Genomic DNA, 23433 nt, shown 5'->3' with positions numbered 1-23433 from the left:
GTTAGTTTTTTTTTTTTTTTAATTAATTTTTTTTTTCTAATCGGCAAACAATGGACATCGCCATATGGAGGAATCAAATTTAAGATGTCTGAGCTGATCCTGTATCTAAATCAATTATTTTACCTGAATTTTGGTGACCAAAAAAATAGAAAGAAGATAATGTAATAGACTTCAGAGTTCAGACAATGCGCTGCTAGTATGGCTTAATCACTTGCATCAGTTTGATTTCCTAACCTTCTGTTTCTGGGTTAGCATCATTGTTAGATTGCAGTCAAGTGACTCAAGTCCTGGTTGTTATGTATCCATAGTGCCAGCATATCAATCATCGAATCAATCTACCCGTGCATACCATATTTTATGTATTAGTCCTGCTATCAACATGGAATATAGGGGTGTGCAAAAAACCTACGAACCAAACAAACTGACCGAAACAGATTGAACCGTTGCCAAATTTCGGTTTGGTTTCGGTTTCATTTTTTAAAAACCGAAATTTTCAGTTTCGGTTTTGGTGCTGGATTTTTTCACCTGAAACCGAACCGAACCGACCATATATATATATATATTTATGTAACTCTATTACATAACTGATCAATGGCTTAGTGGTATGCTACTTTGTGGTTTGGCTAGCTGATCCCAAGTTCGAGCTTTCGTGTGGGGGCATGTGTTTTTTTGCTATTTAATTTTTTTTAAACCCTAGAGCATGAGATAAATACGGAAATACCCCTCCCCTATTTTATTCTTCCCTTTTCTTTTCTTCAGTTCAGTCACCCCCTTCCCTAACTTTTTCTCTCAAATTTTTCCTATCTTTTAAAGAGTTCAGCCCTTAGCCCCTCCTCTTCTCTCACCGCTCCACGCCTCCACACGTTGGCCTTCCTACACCGACCTCCACATGCTGGCCTTCCTACGCCAGTCTCGACCCGCCAGGCTCCCTACGCCGGCTAAGTTTTTCATTCTCACGGAGTCACGATGACCCTCTCTCTCTCTTTAATTTCTCCATAGTTTCTTCTCTCTTTTTTATATTCTGGGTTTGTTTAATATTGAATCAATGCTATTTTTTCAATTTTTATGTGCAAATAAAGTTAGGGTTTTGAAAAAGTACTTGGTTGTTTACTTTTTCAATTTCTTCTCTCTTTTTTATATTCTGGGTTTGTTATTTTTTTTTTCTTAGAAAATAAATGATAAGGAACCGAAATCAACCGAAAAACTAACCGAAATTGAAACAAACTAAAACCAATGGTTTTTTAACTATTTCGGTTGGTTTCGGTTGAGACTTTTAAAAATTGAAAATTTCGGTTTCGGTTGACCGGATAAAAAAAAAACCGACCAAACCGAACCGATTACCACCCTAATGGAATAATTTGTTGGATTTTTCACATCTCACTCTCATAGCATTTGAAATAGGAATAAGTTTTTCTCTAAACTAGTTTGGGAGAATTTCTTGCAATTATTCATTAAGTGGTGATTTATAAGTTAACAATGCTGGACCCACAACAAATTACATAACTTTTGTCATAGCTTACCCATGTGATGTAACGAGTTGTAAATGGTGGAGTTGTAGAATCACATGGACCTGCTACTTTTTCTCACCCACTCACATCTTGTCACTTGAACAAGTTGTGACAAAAGTGATGCCATTAGCATTTTTTTTTAGTAATGCTAGAGCCATAAGTTATTTTATAAACTGCTGTTGATGTTGACTATAATACATTAGCTATTAAAATACTAAAAAAACCACATCAGATATTAAAAAAACACAAATGAAATTTTCATTTCCAAAGTCGTCTTTGAGGGAACCAGGGCTGTCACCAAGTTTACTAGTTCTTAATTGAACTAATTGATGTCTTTGTGTCCTTCCTCCCCCTTCCCCAACCCCCCCCCCCCCCCCCCGATATCGTCTCACCGTAGTTTGTAACTTTGATAGAGAAATTATATGAATTGTTGGTTTTGAGAATTATTTGAAATAATTGATTGGTTTTCTATGGTATGTGAATGCAAATGTGTTTGGCTTGCCGAATAGAAATTGCATAGAGATATAATTGGATATTCTTAAGTCTCTTTATCTAATTGGTCAATTAAAAAAAAAGCAGTATATTAAATGACTCCTACTTTGATCCTCAAAAAACAAAAACAAAAAAGACTCCTATTTTGATGGGTAAGGGGAGATTAAGTTGTACAAGAAATTGGTTCTCTCTCTACTCATGCAAAAAGTATTTATTTTTCTCATTACAAATACTAATTTTGACGTGTATAGCAAAGAAGATCAAGAGAGAGAAACCTATCCTATTGTTAGTGTATAGATTAGGCTAGATTAGCCTATTGGGCTTAGCCTAGTATATTACTTGTACTGCACTCATATTACTTGTATTGCACACATACCTAGCCTATATAAGGCTCTCTTTTGTACATTGCTTTATACACATTAATATACAGACTATTCAGTCTTTCTCTCTCACTTTATATTGTTAACATGGTATCAGAGTCATTCCTCTGACTTTCTGGTTCCTGTGGACATCTCCGGCGTTCTTCTGCTGCCCTCGCCTTCATCCAGTAGTCACTGTCAGAAGCAAGTCATCGCCGTCACACCCACAGTCCCTGCAACTCTCGGATCTCAACGTTCTGCTCATCCAACTGCCAAAGCAAAGGCATAGAGTGACAGAACAGCCAATCTCGAGCAAAACCCAACCAAGAAAGGCCAGAAAACACCTCACACGCGCCGGCTGAAGTTTCTGCCACTCGAGCACGCGCTTCACGCGCCGCCACGCGCCTACACACGCTGTCAGCAAATCACACGCGCCTCACGCGCCAATAACCAAGTCTTCACGCACTTACACGCGCATCCACACGCCTGCTCCGTTTCGCGTATTGCCATGTCAGCCCTAGGGTGATGTCACACTGCTACATCAGCACACGTCAGCATCTAGAGCTGTTGACCGAGCCATTGACTTTGACCAAACCATTGACCGTTGACTTTGACCAAAGTCAAAATATTTCAACAGGACCTGTCTTGCTCAGTTTTTCGCGTAGATTCTGATTTTGCGCTCCATTTCTGCATTTGAGCTCTCTAAATCCCATTTTTGATCATTTTCTTCATTATGGCTCAACAAAATTAACAGGATATCATACGTCCTATCACCATTATGTTGGATGGTCCTACAAGCTATCATGCATGGTTTCTGAATATGACTGTCTTTCTCAAGGGTCGTAAACTGTGGAAATATGTGACTGGTTCAATTCCTAAGCCAGTACCAAACCCTAAGTCCAAAGCCGCAGCTGCTGAAGATGCTTCCAAGACTGTTGTTACAACAGATGATTATGAAGAACGCTTAGAAGAATGGGAGAGTATTCAGAGTAAGATCTTGTCTTGGTTTATCAATACCTCTATTTCCTCCATTCATAATCTTCTTCCTCATCTTGAGACTGCTGAGGCTGCTTGGAAATTTCTGGCCGATCGCTATAATTGTACTAATGATTTAAGCCTAGAGTTCCACATTGAATCAAAACTTTACCAAATGCGCCAAGAGACAGGTCAATCTAATTCTGATTTTTATTCTCAGACTTCTACTATGTGGGAAATCTCTGCTGCAGATCCTCCACTAGTGTGTTCTAAGGACATTGAGCTCTTTGTCAAATATCGGGATTGCCGTAAATTTATGCACTTCATGATGGGTTTATGTCAGGATTTTGGGCCTACTAGGGCTTCTCTGCTTAGCCGGTCTCCTACTCCTTCTCTTGATGCTGTAGTCAAGGAGCTCATTTCTGAGGAGAACCGTCGGCCTACTCATCACATGTTATCATCTGATCATGTATTGGCTACACCATCTCCACAGCCTCCTATTGTTGCATTCACTGCTCCTCCACGAATAAACTTTGGGCATCCCACCTCTTAGTCTTCCAAGGTACTCGTTGCGAGTTTTGCCGTGCCAAAGGCCATGACTTCTTAGTTTGTCGCAAACTGCAGAAATTTGTGCAAGAGCAGAATAAAGCTTCTCTTCCTCGGGCAGCTGCTGTATGTCCTTCAGATCCATTAGTTCCTACTGGTCCATCTTTAGCTTCCTCGCTTACTCCAGCTGATATTGAGGTAGTTGTTCAACAGGTTTTATCCCGCACTTTTACTGCCCTTTCTATCACCTCAGGTAAACAACCTTGGTTTTTTAATACTGCATGTTGTAACCATATGACTCCTGATGAATCCCAATTTTCTGATAAGGCACCCTTAGAATATCCAATCACCATTTACACTGCTGATGGAACTCCTATGCCTGTTAGTCATAAAGGAACAATCTCTTCTCTTTGTTTATCCCTTAGTGACACTTTTCATATCCCAAAGTTATCCCTTAATTTGCTTTCTGTTGGTCAACTTTATGAATTAGGCGTAGATCTTCTATTTACTAATCATGGTGTGGATGTGCAGGATCCCCGGATGGGTCAAGTGCTTGGGACAGGCTGTAAAGTTGGTCGAATGTTTGAAGTTCATAACTTGAAGATTCCTTCATAAGTTGTTTCTGTAGCTGCTACCACTGCCACCTCCTCACCTGATCTATGGCATGCTCGTCTTGGTAATCCATCCTTATCTCGTCTTCAATTGTTAGCTTCTCAAGGTCATTTAGGTTCAGTTCAGTTTTAACATTTTGATTGTACTTCCTGTAATTTTGGCAAACAAACAAAATTTCCCTTTAATAATAGTGACTCATTTTCTTATGCACCTTTTGATCTTATCCATTCTAATATTTGGGGTCTTGCACCTATTCCCACTGAAGGGAGATCTAGATATTTTGTCATATTTGTGGATGATTTTTCTCGATATACTTGGATTTATTTGCTTCACTATAGGTCTGAATTTGTGTTTATTTACCAAACATTTCATAAAATGATTGAAACACAATTCAATCGCATCGTCAAAGTTTTTCGATCAGATAATGCTCAAGAATATAATGATAAATCTTTCCTATCATTTTTAGACAATCATGATACCCTTACTCAGCGGTCTTGTCCTTACACCTCTCAACAAAATAGTCGTGTAGAATGAAAACATCGTCACGTTCTTGATGTTGTCCACACCCTTCTCATTTCTACCTCTCTTCCTGAGCGCTTTTGGGGTGAGGCTGCACTCCCTGCTGTATACACCATTAATCGTATTCCTTCACCAACTACACACAACAAATCACCATTTGAGCTTCTCTATGGTCAAACCCCCAACTACTCCTCTCTTCGGGTTTTTGGTTGTGCTTGTTTTGTCTCTCTTCCTCCTCATGAACGAACAAAGCTCCAGCCTCATACTCGTCTCTATTGTTTCCTGGGTTATGGTGTATCTCAAAAGGGGTTTCGCTGCTATAGTCCCATTTCTCATCATTTTCGTGTCTCCCGTCATGTTGAGTTTTGGGAACATCGTCCTTTCACAAGTCTTCAGTAGTTTCCTGCGTCCTCTTCCTCTGAGTCTCCCATTTTTACTGACCTTTTCCTCCCTTGTAGAAGATTCTTTGACATCGGCTGCCTCTCCAGACAACTCATCTCCGATTCTGTCCCCAGCATATGACCCGCCTGTCTTGGATCTTGTGGCACCACTCTCTCCTGAGTCTCCTGATGGTCCTGAACTTCGTCGTTTCAGACGGGTAAGCATTCCTCCCCCTTATCTCTCTGATTATCACTGCTCTTTTGCCCTTGCCACCCTCTATGAACCTCACACCTATCATAAGGCCCATACTGACCCTCTTTGGCAGCAAGTTATGAATGATGAACTAGATGCCCTTCGTAAGAATCACACTTGGGATATGGTTGATTTGCCTCCTGGTCAGTCTGTAGTAGGTTGTAGGTGGGTTTACAAGATCAAGACCAAGGCTGATGGATTTGTTGAACAATACAAGGCTCGCTTAGTTGCCAAGGGCTTTACCCAGGAGTATGACATTGACTATGAGGAAATATTTGCTCCTGTTGCTCGCCTTACATCTGTCAGATGTCTCATTGCTGTGGCTGCTGTTCGCTGTTGGCCTCTTTATCAAATGGATGTGAAGAATGCTTTCCTCAATGGAGACCTTCAAGAAGAAGTGTACATGCAACCACCCCCTGGCTATCCACACTCAGGCAGTCAAGTTTGTCGCCTTCGCTGTGCTCTTTATGGCCTCAAGCAGGCTCCTCGAGCTTGGTTTGAAAAGTTTAGCTCAATTGTTGCTCAGTAGGGTTTCACTTCGAATCCTCATGACACTGATCTCTTCGTCCGAAGATCCTTTGTTGGTATCATTCTTATTCTTCTCTATGTTGATGATATGATTATTACTGGAGATGATTCTATAGGTATCCGCACTCTTCAGCACTTCCTTAGTCAGCATTTTGAGATGAAAGATTTGGGCACTTTCAGCTATTTTCTTGGGTTTGAGGTTACCTCATCCTCTGATGGATACTATCTTTCCCAAACTAAATATGCTTCTGATCTTCTCTCTAAAGCTGATATTATCGATAACAAGATTGTTTCCACTCCTTTGGAATACAATGCAAAGCTCACACCCTTGGATGGTGAACCTATATCCGATGCTACTCGCTATCGTCAGTTGGTTGGTAGTCTGATCTATCTCACTATTACGCGTCCGGATATTTCACATGCCGTGAGTATGGTTAGTAAGTTTATGGATGCCCCTCGTTCTGTCCACTATGCTGCTGTTCTTCGGATTCTCTGATATGTCAATGGCACACTTTATCATGGTCTACACTACTCCTCTCGGTCTTCTCTCGAGCTTCATGTTTATTCAAATGCGGACTGGGCAGGTGATCCGACTGATCGATGCTCTATCACATGTTTCTGTTTCCTGTTGGGTACCTCTCTTATCTCGTGGCGTAGCAAGAAGCAGGATGTTATTTCCCGTTCCAGTACTGAGGCTGAGTATCGTGCCCTTGTCGACACCACCTGCGAGCTTGTCTGGCTTCGCTGGCTCTTGGCTGACATGGATGCTCCACAGCTCACTGCTACTCCTCTTTATTGTGACAATCGTAGTGCTATCTACATTGCTCATAATGATATCTTCCACGAACGCATCAAGCACATTGAGATCGACTGCCACATCACTTGTCAGCATCTCAAGAAAGGCAATCTCAAGTTGTTCTCCATCTCCTCTGCTGACCAGCTTGCTGATATCTTCACCAAGTCTCACTCGCCTAGTCATCTTCGAGATCTTATATCCAAACTCCAGTTGGCTTCCCCCTTGCCACCTTGAGTTTGAGGGGGGATGTTAGTGCATAGATTAGGCTAGATTAGCCCATTGGGCTTAGCCTAGTATATTACTTGTACTGCACTCGTATTACTTGTACTGTACTCGTATTACTTGTACTGCACACTTACCTAGCCTATATAAGGCTCTCTTTTGTACATTGCTTTATACACATTAATATATAGACTATTCAGTCTTTCTCTCTCACTTTATATTGTTAACACCTATAAAGAAGTTTCATTAGTCAAAGAGTGGAACTTGTGAAAACTAACGAAATGGATTCAAGTAAGTCTTATTCTTAACTATGTTTTATGTATTTGTGAATATTTGGAATTGATGAAGTCGTTAATGATATAATAAGTAATAACATAACAAAAATTTACAAAAGTCACCCTAAAATTTTATCCATGTGGGCATCACGGTAGTTCACATAGGTTAATGAAACATTATGGTAGTTCATACTCTAACTAGCCACATCATGTGACATAACTCATCTCAAGCCTACAAATTTCATCTAATCTACCCGAGATCTCTATAATCTCACCTCATTTGTTGGTGAACAATACATTCCTCATCTTTGGAGTGCAAAGAGCTATTGCAATGGCTCCTTGCTGGGATTCTATGCAAAAGAAGCTTTTGGTAGAGTCTGTCAATATCGGAATTTATCTCTAATTCAATATGTTACTTTTGTTTATTTGATTTTTTGAAGATTTAAGTATTTGATATTGTAATTATGTTGGACCTTGAACTTGAGAGCTTGATATCAAGCCTGATTTCGACTTAATTAATGAATTGAACAAAGCCAAACCAAACTCAAGCTTTTGGATTTTTTTGACAAGATTGAGTTTGAGCAATTTTTTGTAGGCCTGATTTTAGTTCAAGCCAAGCTTGAACATTAGCCAAACCAAACTCAAGCTTTTGGACTTTTTGACAAAATTGAGTTTGAGCAATTTTTTGCAGGCTTGATTTGAGTTCAAACCAAACTTGAACATTTTACTTTTATTGTTAAGATAAGCTAGAACATTCACTGCTCAATAAAGCTTATATCATTTTGAGCCCTAATCAAGATGAGTTGGCTTAAAGCCTTAAACCCTTCAACAACAATATGCATGATCATAATTTATTCTAGTTTTTTATCCCTCCACCCCCCGAGCCCCCCCTTGCTAAGGGGAGTAGGGATTACTCTCAATCATTTCGCTGGTTGACAATTCGTATTTGAAAGTTGAAACGAAGGGGTAGTAGGAACTTAGTCACACTTTTAAAATTTCATAATCTTTTGTAGAAGATGCTGATGCTTTTGAAATGATTGGAAACCAAAATCAAAGACTAGAGTATCCCTCAGAGTCGGTGTCCCATCAAACAAGTATGCAATAGAATTGAACTCGGATCACATTATACAGTCATGAGTTTCTGCAGCTGGGTGCTTGGTTTGATCTAAAAGAACAACTTCTTTTTTGTATGCATACAACAAGGACTAGAGAGGGAAAATTCTCAACCTATCACAAGTTGACACATCATACTACTAAGTCCAAAAAGTATGGCCAATTACAAAGCGCCACGTATTGCTACTAGTTTCCACTATCACCATTCAAAAACCAACAAAGATTTGCCAAGTTAAGGGAACTGGAGGAAGAAACCCTATTATGTGCTCGAATTGTGTTTGTTATCATGTCTTGCAGTTGTTGGACAGATAACGAGGCGATTGAGGTGGAATGCCCATGTTGAGAAGTGTCTTCAACTCCTTTTCCTTTGTTAACTTTCGCGTTTCCAAACTTGAGCTCTTAAAATCAAAGTTTGAGATTCATCCATGTAGTCTGGATTCCTTCAAGGTTATACTAATACTTCCTTAGGCGGTCAAACACAGATCTTAGATCTGCGAGGTCTTCCCTCCTTTTTGTTTTAACCACTAGATCATCAACATAACACAACAGATGAATTCTCACAAGTGTATTCTAAACTTGAAATTACATTGAGTTACCAATTCAACCTATTATTCCTGTTCGGCGCCTACCAGTTTCCCACCTACTATTTCCATTCGGTGCCAAACATTCTCATCTACCATTCCCATCGAAAATTCCCATCCACCATTCTCATCTAACATACCCGTCTATTGTTTTTCGTCTCTTTGCTATAAATAGAAGGTTTGGATTAATTGACGCTCATAAAAAAAAAAACACACTGAGTCATGAAATGAAGATCTGTTTCTTTCAAATTTTTAGATCCTCCTTCTCACAACCATTTCTCACTATAGCCTAATCATTCCCAATACTTAGCAATGGCAACCACCATTGCTTCATAATCAGCTTGAACCCAACCTTTACATGGTTCAATCTCGAAATTTAGCCGTCTACACATGGGTTGATCAAGAAGAGTTAATTTTTGGTCTAAGAATCCAACCAACCAATATAGTGAAAAATTCATTACTAAAATGATGCTCAACTAAACACAATTCGAAATTTGTAGTTCGAAATTTGTCTAGCAGAACTAAACAACTTTGATCATGTTTAGGCTATGAGCATTTCCTCAGTAAAAGGCATTGCTTTTGATAATGATATATCCTCAGGTGATTTAGGGGGGTGTTTGATAGAGTAGTTTGAGACGAGATTTTTGTAGATTTTTAAAATACGTGTAAGTAAAAAAGTGTGTGTAAAGATGTTTAAAATGTAAAAATGTGAATTTGAGATTGGAAAACAAATGGGCCCTTAATAAAATTATATTCAGGTATTAATAAAAAAATATATATATAGAACACCAATACCAACCAAATATCAACTGCCAAAGCAGATTACAAAAGATAGTGACGATAGTCCCCCCTTTCAAAAACTCTTTCAATATCAAAATGTTTTCATTTCCGAATCGCAAAACACATTGGAAATGAAAAAGAAAAAAAAAATTGTGCTAACAAATAAATAATTGACAGAAACACAATTTTAAGTAACAAATGTTTATTATACTGAAACTTATGATCTCAAATTCTCGATTGCTTGATCGTGCTATCAGGTCCATTGCAATTTGAGAACCTGACCTTACTAACACCTTAAACAAGAGTGTAACTTGGAAAAAAAAACCTTGACACTTAACAAATATCAATAATTTGATGTGATAAATCCAAAAATAGAAAGAGAGCGAGATAAGACATTGGAGAATTAATATCAACGTACTAAATATAGAACATAATGTAGCATCTGAAGGCAATTTTTTTATTTATGGAAACACACACACACTTCCATCGACACTCCAACTCCAAAACTGCTAGCGGCAGTTAGAGTCCGAAGGCAATAACCACGCATTAAATGTCACACTAAAAAGTAGAAAGTATCATCGGTACACATGACCTCAACTTCAACATTTCCATCTCATTAGATCCATTTCTAGTTACAGTAATATTTTGATTGACAAAGCAAAATAAGAAATTTTGTACTTCACATCTGCCATGTTGTTTGAAGTTAAGGGCACCTGTTCCGGCCTCCAGTTTGGTGAAGCATTGCGTCAATCTCATCACCATCCTCCATCTCAAGCTAATCCCATGACAAAGTTACATGCATAAAACAAAGAGAGAAAACACCAAAACAATGAGTAGGAGGCAAAAAAAAAAAAAATTTGGAATTCTCAAATAAAATCATCGGCATGACCATAAATCTCTAGAACACTTCGAATGAGTACATTTGGATGCATTTTGTTAATTGGTTATTCGTTGAAGTACTCTAGAGAAAGTTGGTGAAAATGTTTTTTATTTTTTATTTTTTTTGGTGTGGGGCCTGCCATAATAAGATCACAAAATCCCAAAAAGCACTTTTTTTTTTTTTTTAGGCAATAACCACGCATTAAATGTCACACTAAAAAGTAGAAAGTATCATCGGTACACATGACCTCAACTTCAACATTTCCATCTCATTAGATCCATTTCTAGTTACAGTAATATTTTGATTGACAAAGCAAAATAAGAAATTTTGTACTTCACATCTGCCATGTTGTTTGAAGTTAAGGGCACCTGTTCCGGCCTCCAGTTTGGTGAAGCATTGCGTCAATCTCATCACCATCCTCCATCTCAAGCTAATCCCATGACAAAGTTACATGCATAAAACAAAGAGAGAAAACCCCAAAACAATGAGTAGGAGGCAAAAAAAAAAAAAAATTGGAATTCTCAAATAAAATCACCGGCATGACCATAAATCTCTAGAACACTTCGAATGAGTACATTTGGATGCATTTTGTTAATTGGTTATTCGTTGAAGTACTCTAGAGAAAGTTGGCGAAAATGTTTTTTATTTTTTATTTTTTTTGGTGTGGGGCCTGCCACAATAAGATCACAAAATCCCAAAAAGCACTTTTTTATTTATTTATTTATTTATTTTTATTTTGCTGTTGCCAAATGCAATCAGACTGAATCAACTCAAAATACTAATCCATAATTGTCATGAAATGCCTCAACCAGAAAAACAAAAGAATAATGCAGTCAGGCCATGTTATAACAGAATTCAATATACTTCCAACAGTTGAAAACCAATTATGAAGATAAAAAACTGTACAATGTGATTGCTATAAATTCAACACCTTCCAATAATATTTCCTTGAAATAAAAAAGTAAGACTAAAATTTGCAAGTAAGACTGATATGGAAGAATTATGACTGGCACCATGAGCTTAACCCGTCAGCTTCTGCTCTGGCTGACGGGTCAAGTTGTGACGTAAACTAAACAATAAAATGCATACTGACTAAAACCAAGACAAAACCGACGGGCTGAACGAAGTGTGAAGCTGACACTAAGCTGAAGGGAAGTGCAGGCTGACGGCTTAGAAGCTGACGACTCCACGCAGACCATGACTTGGTCACCACGCATGGGATTTAGGGAGATTGCTTGTATTTCACGCCCAGAATCAGAGTCCTATAAGGAAAGGATTCCGCAATCCACGCGCATAAGGATTCCTATAAGGAAAAGACTTCTACTCCAAGAAAGAAAGGTCCACCCTTTACTACTATAAAAGCCCCAATACCCTCATAGGTCGAGGTACGCATAATTAACCCCTCTCTAGCACTCTAGAGTTGAAAGAAGTTCTAACTTGACCTTCGGAGGGTATTTGGCCGGCACCACACCGGTGCTCTCTGCGAGGTCCTTTTCTATTTTATTGTGCAGGTGTTGTTTTTGAGCGTACACGCGTCGTGTAACTCACTGGTGAGATTTTCGGCATCATCAAAGACTATGGAAACTGTGGACCATCTCCTTTGTCCTACAGCTCATTCTTTTGGGTGCATATGCTTCAAATTTTTTGGGATTCATTGGGTCATGCCAAGTTCCGTAGCTAGTTTATTATTTTGTTGGTGCAAGGGTTGGGAAACATAATTCAGATATCTGGAATTTGGTCCCAGGATGTTTGATGTGGATCATTTGGTGGAATGGAATCATCACTCCTTCAAGAATACTATTGACTAAAATTTGCAAGTATGCAAAAATTTTGGAAATAATTAAATTCTACCTCATCTGGGGTCTGTTCTCCCCGGAGTCTTCGCCCATCAAACAAGTATGCAATGAGTTGAACTCGGATCACATATCAGTCATGAGTTTCCGAGCTGGGTGCTTGTTTGATCTAAAAGAACACCTCATTGCCATCCTACAATCAAACAAGACCCACAGAGATTAAAAAAGGGACGAAACTGGAAAAGGAGGCAGCACACTTTGTTGATGCAAACAGGAAGTTTTATTAAAAAGCTAAAAAAGGCAACTCTAACAAAAGCAAAATTAAAAGTGATATGGCATGAAGGATACTAATCCCACAGTTAATATAAACTAGAAATTTATATTGAAAAGTATACAATGGAATGTGCACATAGGCACCCATGGATAAAATAAGAAAGAAGAGATCACTGTTTGTTCAAGAAGTGACAATTTGAGTCCCAAGAATCCAACCAACCAATATGGTAGAGCAATCCAACACTAAATTCAGCTCAACTAAGGTTGTTTAGCCTTTAGCCCTCATTTAATACAAGGACTAAAGATAAGCAATGCAAACATTAAAATTCACTAGTCTTAATAAAAATTCTTGAAACATTTTGCAAATTGGTAATTTAAATTTTGTCCATCAGACCAAAACAGTTTCAATTTGATTCCACATCCAGCTATTTCCAAGTAAATGAGTGTTCTTTATAGTAGCTAAAAGTACCAAACCAATCATATATGATTTACACCAATTTTAGGGCATTGATTCTCCCACACTTGTTAGTGAACATCATTTGTACACATCACTCGTTTCGCATAATAAATGTGCACGTCATGAGTGTGTACATCATGACCGTAATAATGGACGCTGTGGGTATGGAGTGTAATATAATGAATGTGAAGTAATATTTTCCGAAAAATTAATCACATATATTCCTAAATCTAAACTAACATGTGTTAACATACCTCACATAGTTCAACATCATTGCAAACAATCCTATAGTACCAACTGCCAACACACCATATTAGAACCACATAACACCATATAATATAGGCTATATAGCTATATTTTTCACATAACACCAAGTGTATACAAAGGTTTTTAAATTTTGCTCAAACATACATGAAACATACTTAGCATAGTGACAACACACCATTTTTCACCACAAAATAACACTAACATAACATGATGACACAAACCCAGAAAAATTAAGCCAAAACAATGAACACCCAGATGAAAAAATTTAATTCCCAAAAAAAAAAAAAAAAGATATAAAACCTGGCCTTTGACTTTGAGATTAATGTGTGCAGACTGATCCATAGGCTTCTTGTCTTCCTCTTGTCCTCCTGTACCAACACCAGTACCGCCACCTCCTACTGTTGCAGACATCTTCACAATTCTCACTCTCTTTTAAACCACTCAGAACTCTCTCTCTCTCAATCTGTCAATCTCAGAATCCCTTTGTGGGTTTTGCTTTTGGGTTCTCTCTCTCTCTCCGCCAATACATATAGGAAAAAAAACTCTGCACGCACAAAGAAAAGAGACTCCGAATCAGCGAGCACGACCTACTAAGCGTTACACACACGCTACTATAATTTTTCTCACTCGCGGGAATGGCATTATCGTAATTTTAAAGTTAGTTAATTACGAGGTCGTCCTTGTTTTGATGAGGTGGCGTTTGTATTTGAGCGAGTAATTTTAGTTTTGGAATAAACTTCTTCTCAAAAAAAAATAAAACAAAAAAAAAGTTTTGGAATAAACTGAAATTAAGAAAGGTTTGGATTCCGGTGGGGGATAGACTATAGAGGAATCCATTGAAAAGGTGGTGTGGGGAATGGACGGATGTAATTGAGTGAGAGAGGAATCGGACGGGTGAGAATGTGTGGATGAGGGTAACTCAGTGGTCATCTTTGGTTGGATTCTGGGTCAGTTTTTGTTTTGGTAATGGGGTTTTTGATTGGCGAGTACGATGTGTACTTTATTTTTAAAATGGGTTTTTTTTTTATGACTTTTTATGACTTTTGAAGGGATCGGATTCTTCCTTATCCAGTACCAGTGGTCACTGTAATTGAAACCGGTTCAACCCGTTTGAAGTTGCAATTTATGGTTAATAGGGCATGTTTGGTAGGGTAATTTCAGCAACAGTTTTTAATATTTAAACATTAAAAATTGTGGGTCTAAAAAAATAACACATTTGATAAGAGATTTCATTTAAGAGTATTTGAGTTACATTTCTCATTTTAAGGTGTTTAAACACTGAATTTAAAAAGCTTTTTCTACCGATTTTTTATTTTTAAATAACATTACTGGTACTTTTATAAATATTTAGAAAACTATGAAACCCAATGATAAGACTTAACATAACTACCACTCTCTTTTTCTCTCACGCTCACCTCATTTTTTTCTTTTTTTATTCTTTCACTTTTTCTCCATTCTCTCTCACATGTACTCATTTAATAAATACTAGTCTCTTAGCACGCGCTCACGTAGAGTCAAATCTTTTATCTCACTCTTCCTTCTCCACTATATACTCTACAAATAAAAACATGTTACATGTCCATCTAATTTATTAAATGCTAAATTTATGCCTTCTATTATTTCAATTTCCTAAAATAAATAAATAAATAACCCGTCATATTTAGGTAATTGAAATAATAGAAGACATAAATTTAGTATTTAATTAATTAGATATACATGTGGCATGTTTTTATTTGTGGAGTATATAGTAGAGCAGGAAGAGTTGGATAGAAGATTTGGACTCGCTCACGCGCGTGCTCAGAGGCTCTTCTATTATTTGGGTAATGATTAATTTAGAGCATTTATTATAATTTGGGATTACTACATTTTCCAATCACAAAAAAAAAAAAAAAAAAAACACCTAGGGGTAAAAAAAAAAAAAAAAAAAAAAAAAAAAAAAAAAAAAAAAACCTAGGGGTGTGATGCACGGTTAAATAATTTTTCATCACACCCTTAGGTTTATCTATTTATTTATTTGGTGATTGGAAAATATAGTAATCCCAAATTATAATAAATGCTCTAAATTAATCCTTACCCAAACAATAGAAGAGCCTCTGAGCATGCGCGTGAGTGCGTGCTCAGAGGCTAGTATTCCATAAATATCATCTAATTTTTTTTTTTGTGTTGCTTCTAATGTGATTGTTAATAGATTAATTTTTGAAACATTTCTATAATTAGAATTAGAATTTGTAGAAGATTGTTCATTAAAAAAAGCAACAAAAAATTACATCCACCCATATATATGTCAGGGTATGAAAGCAAATGTTTATGATTCAACGTCTTATATTGAGCCTACCAATTGTTTCACAGCAACATTTGCAACAAACCTGTTGTGTAATTGTAAGAGGCAAATGAAGCCACGTTAGAATAACACCATTGTCACATTAATTTAAATTGTCAAATACACATATTCCACATAAACATATAATGTAATACAATGTGTGGTAAATAGAGAAGTTAGGATGTTTTTTTTTGAAATACCTTGTTTACCGGATATACACTATCGTGAAGTGAGTTTTGTCCCATCCTAGCTTTTAAGCATGATATGATGTTGGATTGTGTTTCCTTCATATTGACAATACACATCTTTTATCAATTAAACTCATTCATAATATTAAATATGAAACCAAAATGAAAAAATTCAACTTATTTGGTAGGCGTTAAAATCTTGAAATATACCTAGGATGAATGCAACGAAATCTCTTTGTACAAAATATTCTTCGTGTGAACTCTTTCCTCCCCAGGTATTGTTCCTTTCTGAACTAATAGTTTCGTGGTAGATTGAGATACCCCTCTTGATAGGGCCACGCATACAATTGGCTGTGGCTAAAAACATGATCAGGAAGATATATGCCAACATTGGGAATTGTTTGACCTTGTGCTTTGTTAATTGTAAGTGCAAAACTAAAGCGTATTGGAAATTGACGCCTTATCATCACAAATGGGAGATGCACATTTTATGTAGTTTTCAAAGGAATTCTTGGTAGAAACACACGTGTTCCAGCATATTGTCCAGTCAAAATTTCTGCATCAATTACATTATTAAAACACCCACGACATAGTAATCTTGTACCGTTACATAAACCCACTTTTGAATCTATATTTCGCAATAGCATTATTGGAGCACCTTTTTTCAGCCTTAGGATATGTAGTGGTAAACCTCTTGGAGATATAGAATTTAAGAAATCTTGTTGATATAAATGTTGTGTATCATCTTCAACTTGATCAAACGAATATAACTTTTGTTCTTCTCCTGGAAATTGTGTGATTATCTTCTCATTAAGTTTATCCACATCCTCATTAATTGGTGTTAACAATGCCCTATCAACCATGTATCTTGCATTGTAGGCATGATTTTGCAAATCTGTAAAAACTTGTTCAATTAGTTGAGCAATTGAATGATCACCCTCCCATGGTATTGCCATAGAAGACGGAACTTTAATTAGATCGTCTATTGCAAATGGTTCAATTCCATCACCAATGCGCCTTATGTACTCTGAAAATTGTTGATCGTTAATAAATCTCATGTTTTGAGTTAAATGTAAGATCTTGATATATCTCCATAATGGGGAGTTGACTATACATGCATCTAACAACTCTACCTTTGTGCCTTTGGGAATAACAGGAAGTACTTGACAAAAATCTCCTCCCAGTATTAGCACCTTTCCACCAAAAGGTGAATTAACTTCCATAAGATCCTACAATGTTCTATCTAATGCTTCAAGTGCACGTCGATTCACCATAGGAGCTTCGTCCCAAATAAGCACTACCGCACGTCTAATGAGTTCAGCCAAATCAGATTGTTTACTTATAGAGCAAGTTGATGATGCTTCAGGAATTAAAGGTATTTTAAATCTTGAATGTGCTGTTCTTCCACCAGGTAGTAATGTTGCTGCAATACCAGATGTTGCTGTGGCAATTGCGATATGACCATCACTTCTTAAAAATGCTAGTAATGCGCGATACAAAGATGTTTTTCCAGTTCCTCCTGGACCATCCACAAAGAATGCCATTGTTTGTTTACGTTGAATGACTTCCATTATTGTGTTATAAGCAAATTTTTTATCGTTATTCAACTTGTCCACTAATGTCAATTCTTCATTATCCATAGGAATGGTAAGCTCATCTTGTATGATTCTAGGCATGGATGAACTTTCATCAGATGTTGTAGTTATTGTCGACAAATCAAATTCTGTGATACGTTTGCCATGTTGTGATAGTAATAGTTTTAAATCATTTAGAAGCCTATTTGTACGAACTACACCCGTTGTGATAGATGATGATGGATAATCATCAACCATATGCAAGTAGAACTCATTCCACAAATCTCATACTCTAGTTGGTTCACAGAATACCAATATAGTTGCAAACAATCTTCTCAAAGCTGATGGCATTCTAATGTTTGCTGCCTCAAGCATACATTGTCATATGCTATTATCATTCTCTAATAAACCCCTCTGTTCAGCTGCTTGCTTAAAAGTTGGGTAGGTTATCCCATTCACAGTTAGCAAATCTTGAAATCCTGTTGGTCCTTTCACATGGTTCAAAATGACACGCAAATAAAATCTTTCTCCCTCTGATGGTGAAACAGTATATATCCTGCCAGTTACCTTTTTATGAGATATTCTTCGTCTCCAACTTTTACTATTCCTATTCCAACAATAATGCTCAGGGAATTCTTTATATAGGTATTGCCTTGCTTCTGCATCAATGGTATTCATAGTAAAAAATTCAGTGAGCATTGTTTTTTTGTTTTGTTCCGAAATATTTTCAATTGGTTGTTGCCTTCGAAACCTCACTTGATGTTGGTTTTGTAAATGAATTTGTAACCGTTCCACAGAGTGGTACATTTGATACATTGAAAAATTGAATATCTTCCAAAATGCTTTTGGAGCACATATCCATCTTACATCAACATATTGTTGTACCTCATCATAATTTGGCTCTGGCCTCACTTCAACATATACGCGATCAGGACCCTTATACACATATTTGTATAAGTACTTCACACTTTTTATGCTAGAACATATCTCTAAATTAATGTGACAATAATATTTTAGAAGCAACCAAGGATTATACGGAATAACCCAACTATTGTCATCCATCAAATTTCGTTGATTGTTCAAAGGCACTGGGTTATTTGTGTCATGTCTTCTGTAGACAGGATATGAGTCATTACCTTGGTAAGTCTCCCGAGAGAAAGGCTTTGGGTAGGATTTTTTACACTTCCCATTTTTCATGCAAGGTGATCTTTGATTTTGTGTTCCATAAGGACCATGTATCATATGTCTAAGTACTGCACTGTGCAATTGAGGCTCATCATCCTTAGAAGGTATTTCAGCTCGTACAATGCGATCATAATCATCCGGGCCATGTAATTTATCATTGTCATCTAAAATTAGAAGCATGTGGACATGTGGTAAACCCATTTTTTGAAATTCAAAGGCATGCACATGAGCAACAACTCTTCCAAGAACCCCTTTGTTAATGATATCATCCTTAAACTCTTCAAATTTTGCTTTAAAAATCCTTGCCAATAACTCTGGTCGATCTTGCGAAATTTGTCCTAGTAAAAGCTCATTTCTTATTTCCTCCCACCCTAGATTGCACGTCATTGTAATGAATAAATCTGGCTTTCCAAACTTTTGAACCAAATTCATAGCATCTTGAAAGCGTTGAACCATATCGCATGGACTTCTCACAAATGATGATGGTAGAATGGTCCTATGCCCCACATTTCCTATTATTAGATGTGTAGTTAACATCAGTACTGTTAGGTTCTAAAGATTTAGGATTTGATGTATTTAGAATTCTAATGTGTAATGTTGGCAAACCATGATCAAAACAATATGTTTAGTCTTGTTTAGGCTTGCTCAAAGTTGTGTAATTCATGTAAAGTTGGAATCGAGAGGCTGCAGATGCATTGGTGCATTTTGGCCTGGCTCGATCGATCGAAAGTTAGCCAAAATATTTTTCTGTAGAATTTCCAACTCAACCCTATCTCATTAAACGTTTTAGGTTTTATGTTTTTACCCTAGGTATATAAGGTAAAACCCTAGCCATGTTTTTGAGAGTTGCTCTAGTTGTATTGTTGCTCATATTTTGCTGTTTGTGTGAATCTCTTGTGAGATCCTTGAAGAGCTTTCCTTTACATAAACTTAGGGTTTTCAAGGTAGAGATTACTTCAATATCTTGATGATTAACTCAGTTGCTGCTATTGGAGCTTAAAGAAAAATAAGCGAGGGTGCTTGTATCTTGTAGAGAATCCAAGAAAGAAGGAGTTCGTGGATTCAAAGCTTGCACGTGGTCGTATCAGTAAGTTCTACTAGTGGGTAGCATTAGGAAGTCGAGCGTGGGCGCTTGTAAGTCCTTTTGTATGAACTTCGATTCTTTCATATAGTGGATTCAAGTTTACCTTGAGGATAGCTAGGTCAAATCCTCCCCAGGTTTTTACCGTGTCGTTTCCTGGGTCATCATATTATTGTGTTATTTACTTTTCTGCTGTTTTATATTTTTTATATGATTGTTTGATTGTGATAACCTAGATTTGCATAATTTGACTAAGTTAATCACTTGGCTAATTAACTAGGCTAATCTGGTTGGGTTCAGTGGTCTAAAAACTGTTCAAATGGTATCAGAGTAGGTAGTTCTCTTGTTGTAGATCTTTTGATCTCTGAGCTGATCTTTGACCCCTGTTATCATGGAACATGGACACTCTCTTGTTGTTCCTCCTCACTTTGATGAGAATAACTATGCTTATTGAAAAATAAGGATGAAAGCATTCTTGAAATCTATTGATGAGAGGATTTGAAATTCCGTTGAGTACGGATGGGAGAAGCCCACTACTCCTATGAGTGGCAAACTTCTCAAAAAGAAGCAGCTGGGTTCAATAGTAAAACTATGAGTGTCATCTTTAATGCTGTTTTTATGGAGGAATTTAAGAGAATCTCTAATGTTGAGGTTGCTCATACTGCTTAGAAAATCCTCTAGACTGTGTATGAAGGCACAAAGGCAGTTAAAATTAATAAATTGCAGCAATTAACTTCTAGATTTGAAAGCATTAGGATGTCTGATGACGAATCTTTTGATGAATTCTATACTAAACTGAATGATATTTTTAATTCTGCTTTTAATCTGGGTGAAATCTATGATCAACCTAAAATTATTAGGAAGATTCTTAGATCATTGACTGAGGACTTTAGATCCAAAGTGACTGCCATTACTGAGAGTAAGGATATGGACTCCATCCCTATTGATGAGCTTGTAGGATCTCTTCAGTCCTATGAGTTAGACCTACCTAAAGCTAGCAAATTCAAGTCAATGGCTCTTAAGTCAGTTGATGATGTTGAGGTTGGTGGATTTGATGACGAGTTCTCTGCTATAGAGATTGCTTACTTTGCCAAAAATTTTAGAAATTTTCTTAGGAATAGTAATAGAAAGGCAAGAGGTACAAACACTGCTGAACCTAGAAACTTTAGGAAAAATGATCCCACTAAGATTAATAACTTTGAAAAACCTAGAGAAAAAGTAAGTCAATCTTTCAATAATTCTTTGGGTTCTCTATGTTTTGGATGTCAAGGGTATGGTCATGTTAAATTTGAATGTCCTACATTCTTGAGGTCTAAGGATAAAGTTATGATTGTAACCCTTAGTGATAATGAGGTTTTTGATGATGAGTCTGGATGTGATGAGGATGGAAACTGCATTGCTTTCACTGCTACTGCTGTAGTCAATGAAAACGTGTCTGTTGAAGAGAACCCTTCTGATGGGGAACTCTCTGAGGATGAAGATCTTCAAGAGGCCTATAATAAACTTTGCAAAGTTGCTGCAAAGGATGCTATGAATGTTAAACTTGGCCTGAAGAAAATTGAATCTCTTGAACTTGATAAGAAGAATTTGCTTGTTAAATTATTTGATACTAATGATCTTTTGAACCATGTGAAATTTGAGAATATACTCTTACTTGATAAAGTTAAAACTTTGGAATATGATTTAACTGTTGCTAGATTTGGTAGTTCTAAACTTGACCAAATGTTGAATGTTCAAAAGTATCATTCTGACAAATCTAGTTTAGGTTATGTTAAAAGCATCTTTGTGTCTGCACCAAATTTCACGAACTTTGTTCCTTCATCTTCTTCTAAATCTTCCGTGAGCGAAGTTGTGAGTGAAACTGTCAAACTCTCTGTGAGTGAGGTTGTCAAACCTACAGAAGTCTCACATCCTAGGAAGAGTAGGTTGATCTGGGAAAGTCTAAACCTAAAGAGTCTACCTTTTCTAAGGACAAGATGCATGGTAAACCTACTTGAGTTTGTCATTTTTGTGGAAAGTCTGGACACATTCGTCTTAACTGTTACAAGCTTCAAGCTGCTAAGAAAGCAAACAAACCAAAAGTGTCTGTGCCTCAAGCACAAGATCCTATGGCACTCATTGGTGAATTGGAAAAGACGTTAAACCTTTATTCCAATCCTAGAATTGGAAATCACTTGAACGTGAATAGGAACTCCAATGCTCGTGGTGCATCTAAAAGGTTTTGGATGCAAAAGACTCGATCTAATTGAGTCTTTCTGACATGGTTCTTATGCTTCATTGCTCTACTCTTTTGTGACCATTTTTTTCTTGGTTTTTGTGCTGTTTTGTTTCTAGAATTTGCATTGCATAACATTCATGTATTTCATTCTAGGATTTTTTTTTAAATAAAAAAAAAAAAGGGAAAGCAAATTGTGTTTGACATTATTTTTCTTAGTTTTTGAAAACAAGGTTGGTCAATTTATTTACACATAACATGTCTTGTGTACCTTATTTAGTTTTGATGAGCTTATTTATTGCACTTGACTAGTTGAAACTTTGTAGTGCATGTTGTGTGGGAAAGATGTTTATGGTTTTTGATCACTTTGTCTTAATCTTGAAGTCACATGTCATTTGATTGTCAGACTTGATCTTTTTGAGAAAAGTATAAATAACCATCTTACCACTATTCACTAGCTAATCATGAACACCTTAGTGCATATCGTAAGATTCTGTGCTCGAGAAAGTGTAGCATATGCACAAAAAGAACATAAGATGTAGCCTCGGTTTAATTGCTTAATGCTTAAAATTGGTGTGTACTATTAGGCTTGATGCCAAATCACATAATTAAAACTGGTGTGTACTATTAGGTTTGATGCCAAATCACATAACTAAAATCTGTGTGTACATTATGAGGCAAAATTCAAGAAACTTACATGATTGCAAACTTATGTTCTAGGAGATGTGAGAGTTATATGATGTAACTCTTTAGGTGGTAGTTTCTTTTGAATTCTATGTGATGGATTTTGTAGACTCTATGATTAATTGCTATTCACATATCACCTCACATGTATCTCAAGTTTTTACTAGTTGCACACACTACACAAGTTACTCTTTGCTAAACACTGTACATGTTATTGTGTGTATTTTTGGTCTGACCAACCAAGTTTGAAAATACCTTGAGTAATATGCAAAACTTTTTTTTTTTTTTTTTGCTTGAGAATTTAAAGGGAGTATGGCTGAATTTTTCTTTGAAAAACTGGGCTTAAAACTTAGGTTTTTGAAAAAGCATTTCATCTCATACTCATGCATTTTGTTCATCAATTTTAATGCTTTGAGAAGTTGTGCCCAAAATGTGGTTGTTGTTTTTCAAAACTGTGTTTTAAAAAAAAAAAAAAAATTTTGTGAGCCTCTACCTGTTTCGATCGATCCATTCTGTTTTTCAATCGATCGAAAATTTCTTAAAATCCTTTTGGTAGTCACGGATTGATTCGATCGAT

The 23433-nt window shown here is 36.8% G+C and overlaps 3 protein-coding genes and 1 non-coding gene across 4 annotated transcripts; all 4 read right to left on the bottom strand.

Moving 5' to 3' along the window:
• Window positions 1–11067: 11067 nt before the first annotated feature.
• LOC112038265 (uncharacterized) lies at window positions 11068–12735 on the bottom strand. The gene is made up of 2 exons (XR_010628620.1): window positions 12671–12735; window positions 11068–11249 (listed from the first exon to the last, which is right to left on the bottom strand). It is a non-coding gene; the product is annotated as an uncharacterized LOC112038265 (transcript).
• A 3870-nt stretch (window positions 12736–16605) lies between these two features.
• On the bottom strand, window positions 16606–17340 carry LOC112038262 (uncharacterized). Its single transcript, XM_024071062.2, has one exon. The coding sequence runs from the start codon at window positions 17338–17340 to the stop codon at window positions 16606–16608; it is 735 nt and encodes a 244-aa protein (XP_023926830.2).
• A 6-nt stretch (window positions 17341–17346) lies between these two features.
• LOC112038261 (uncharacterized) lies at window positions 17347–17949 on the bottom strand. The gene has a single exon (XM_024071061.2). It carries the CDS (start codon window positions 17947–17949, stop codon window positions 17347–17349), a length of 603 nt encoding a protein of 200 aa, XP_023926829.2.
• Window positions 17950–18072: 123 nt separating this feature from the next.
• LOC112038260 (uncharacterized) lies at window positions 18073–19332 on the bottom strand. Its single transcript, XM_024071059.2, has one exon. The coding sequence runs from the start codon at window positions 19330–19332 to the stop codon at window positions 18073–18075; it is 1260 nt and encodes a 419-aa protein (XP_023926827.2).
• Window positions 19333–23433: the final 4101 nt, after the last annotated feature.

This window comes from Quercus suber, unplaced genomic scaffold (genome assembly GCF_002906115.3).
Source record: "Quercus suber isolate HL8 unplaced genomic scaffold, Cork oak 2.0 scaffold_58, whole genome shotgun sequence".
Taxonomy (NCBI): domain Eukaryota; kingdom Viridiplantae; phylum Streptophyta; class Magnoliopsida; order Fagales; family Fagaceae; genus Quercus; species Quercus suber.
This window is presented reverse-complemented; position numbering and strand designations above follow the sequence as displayed.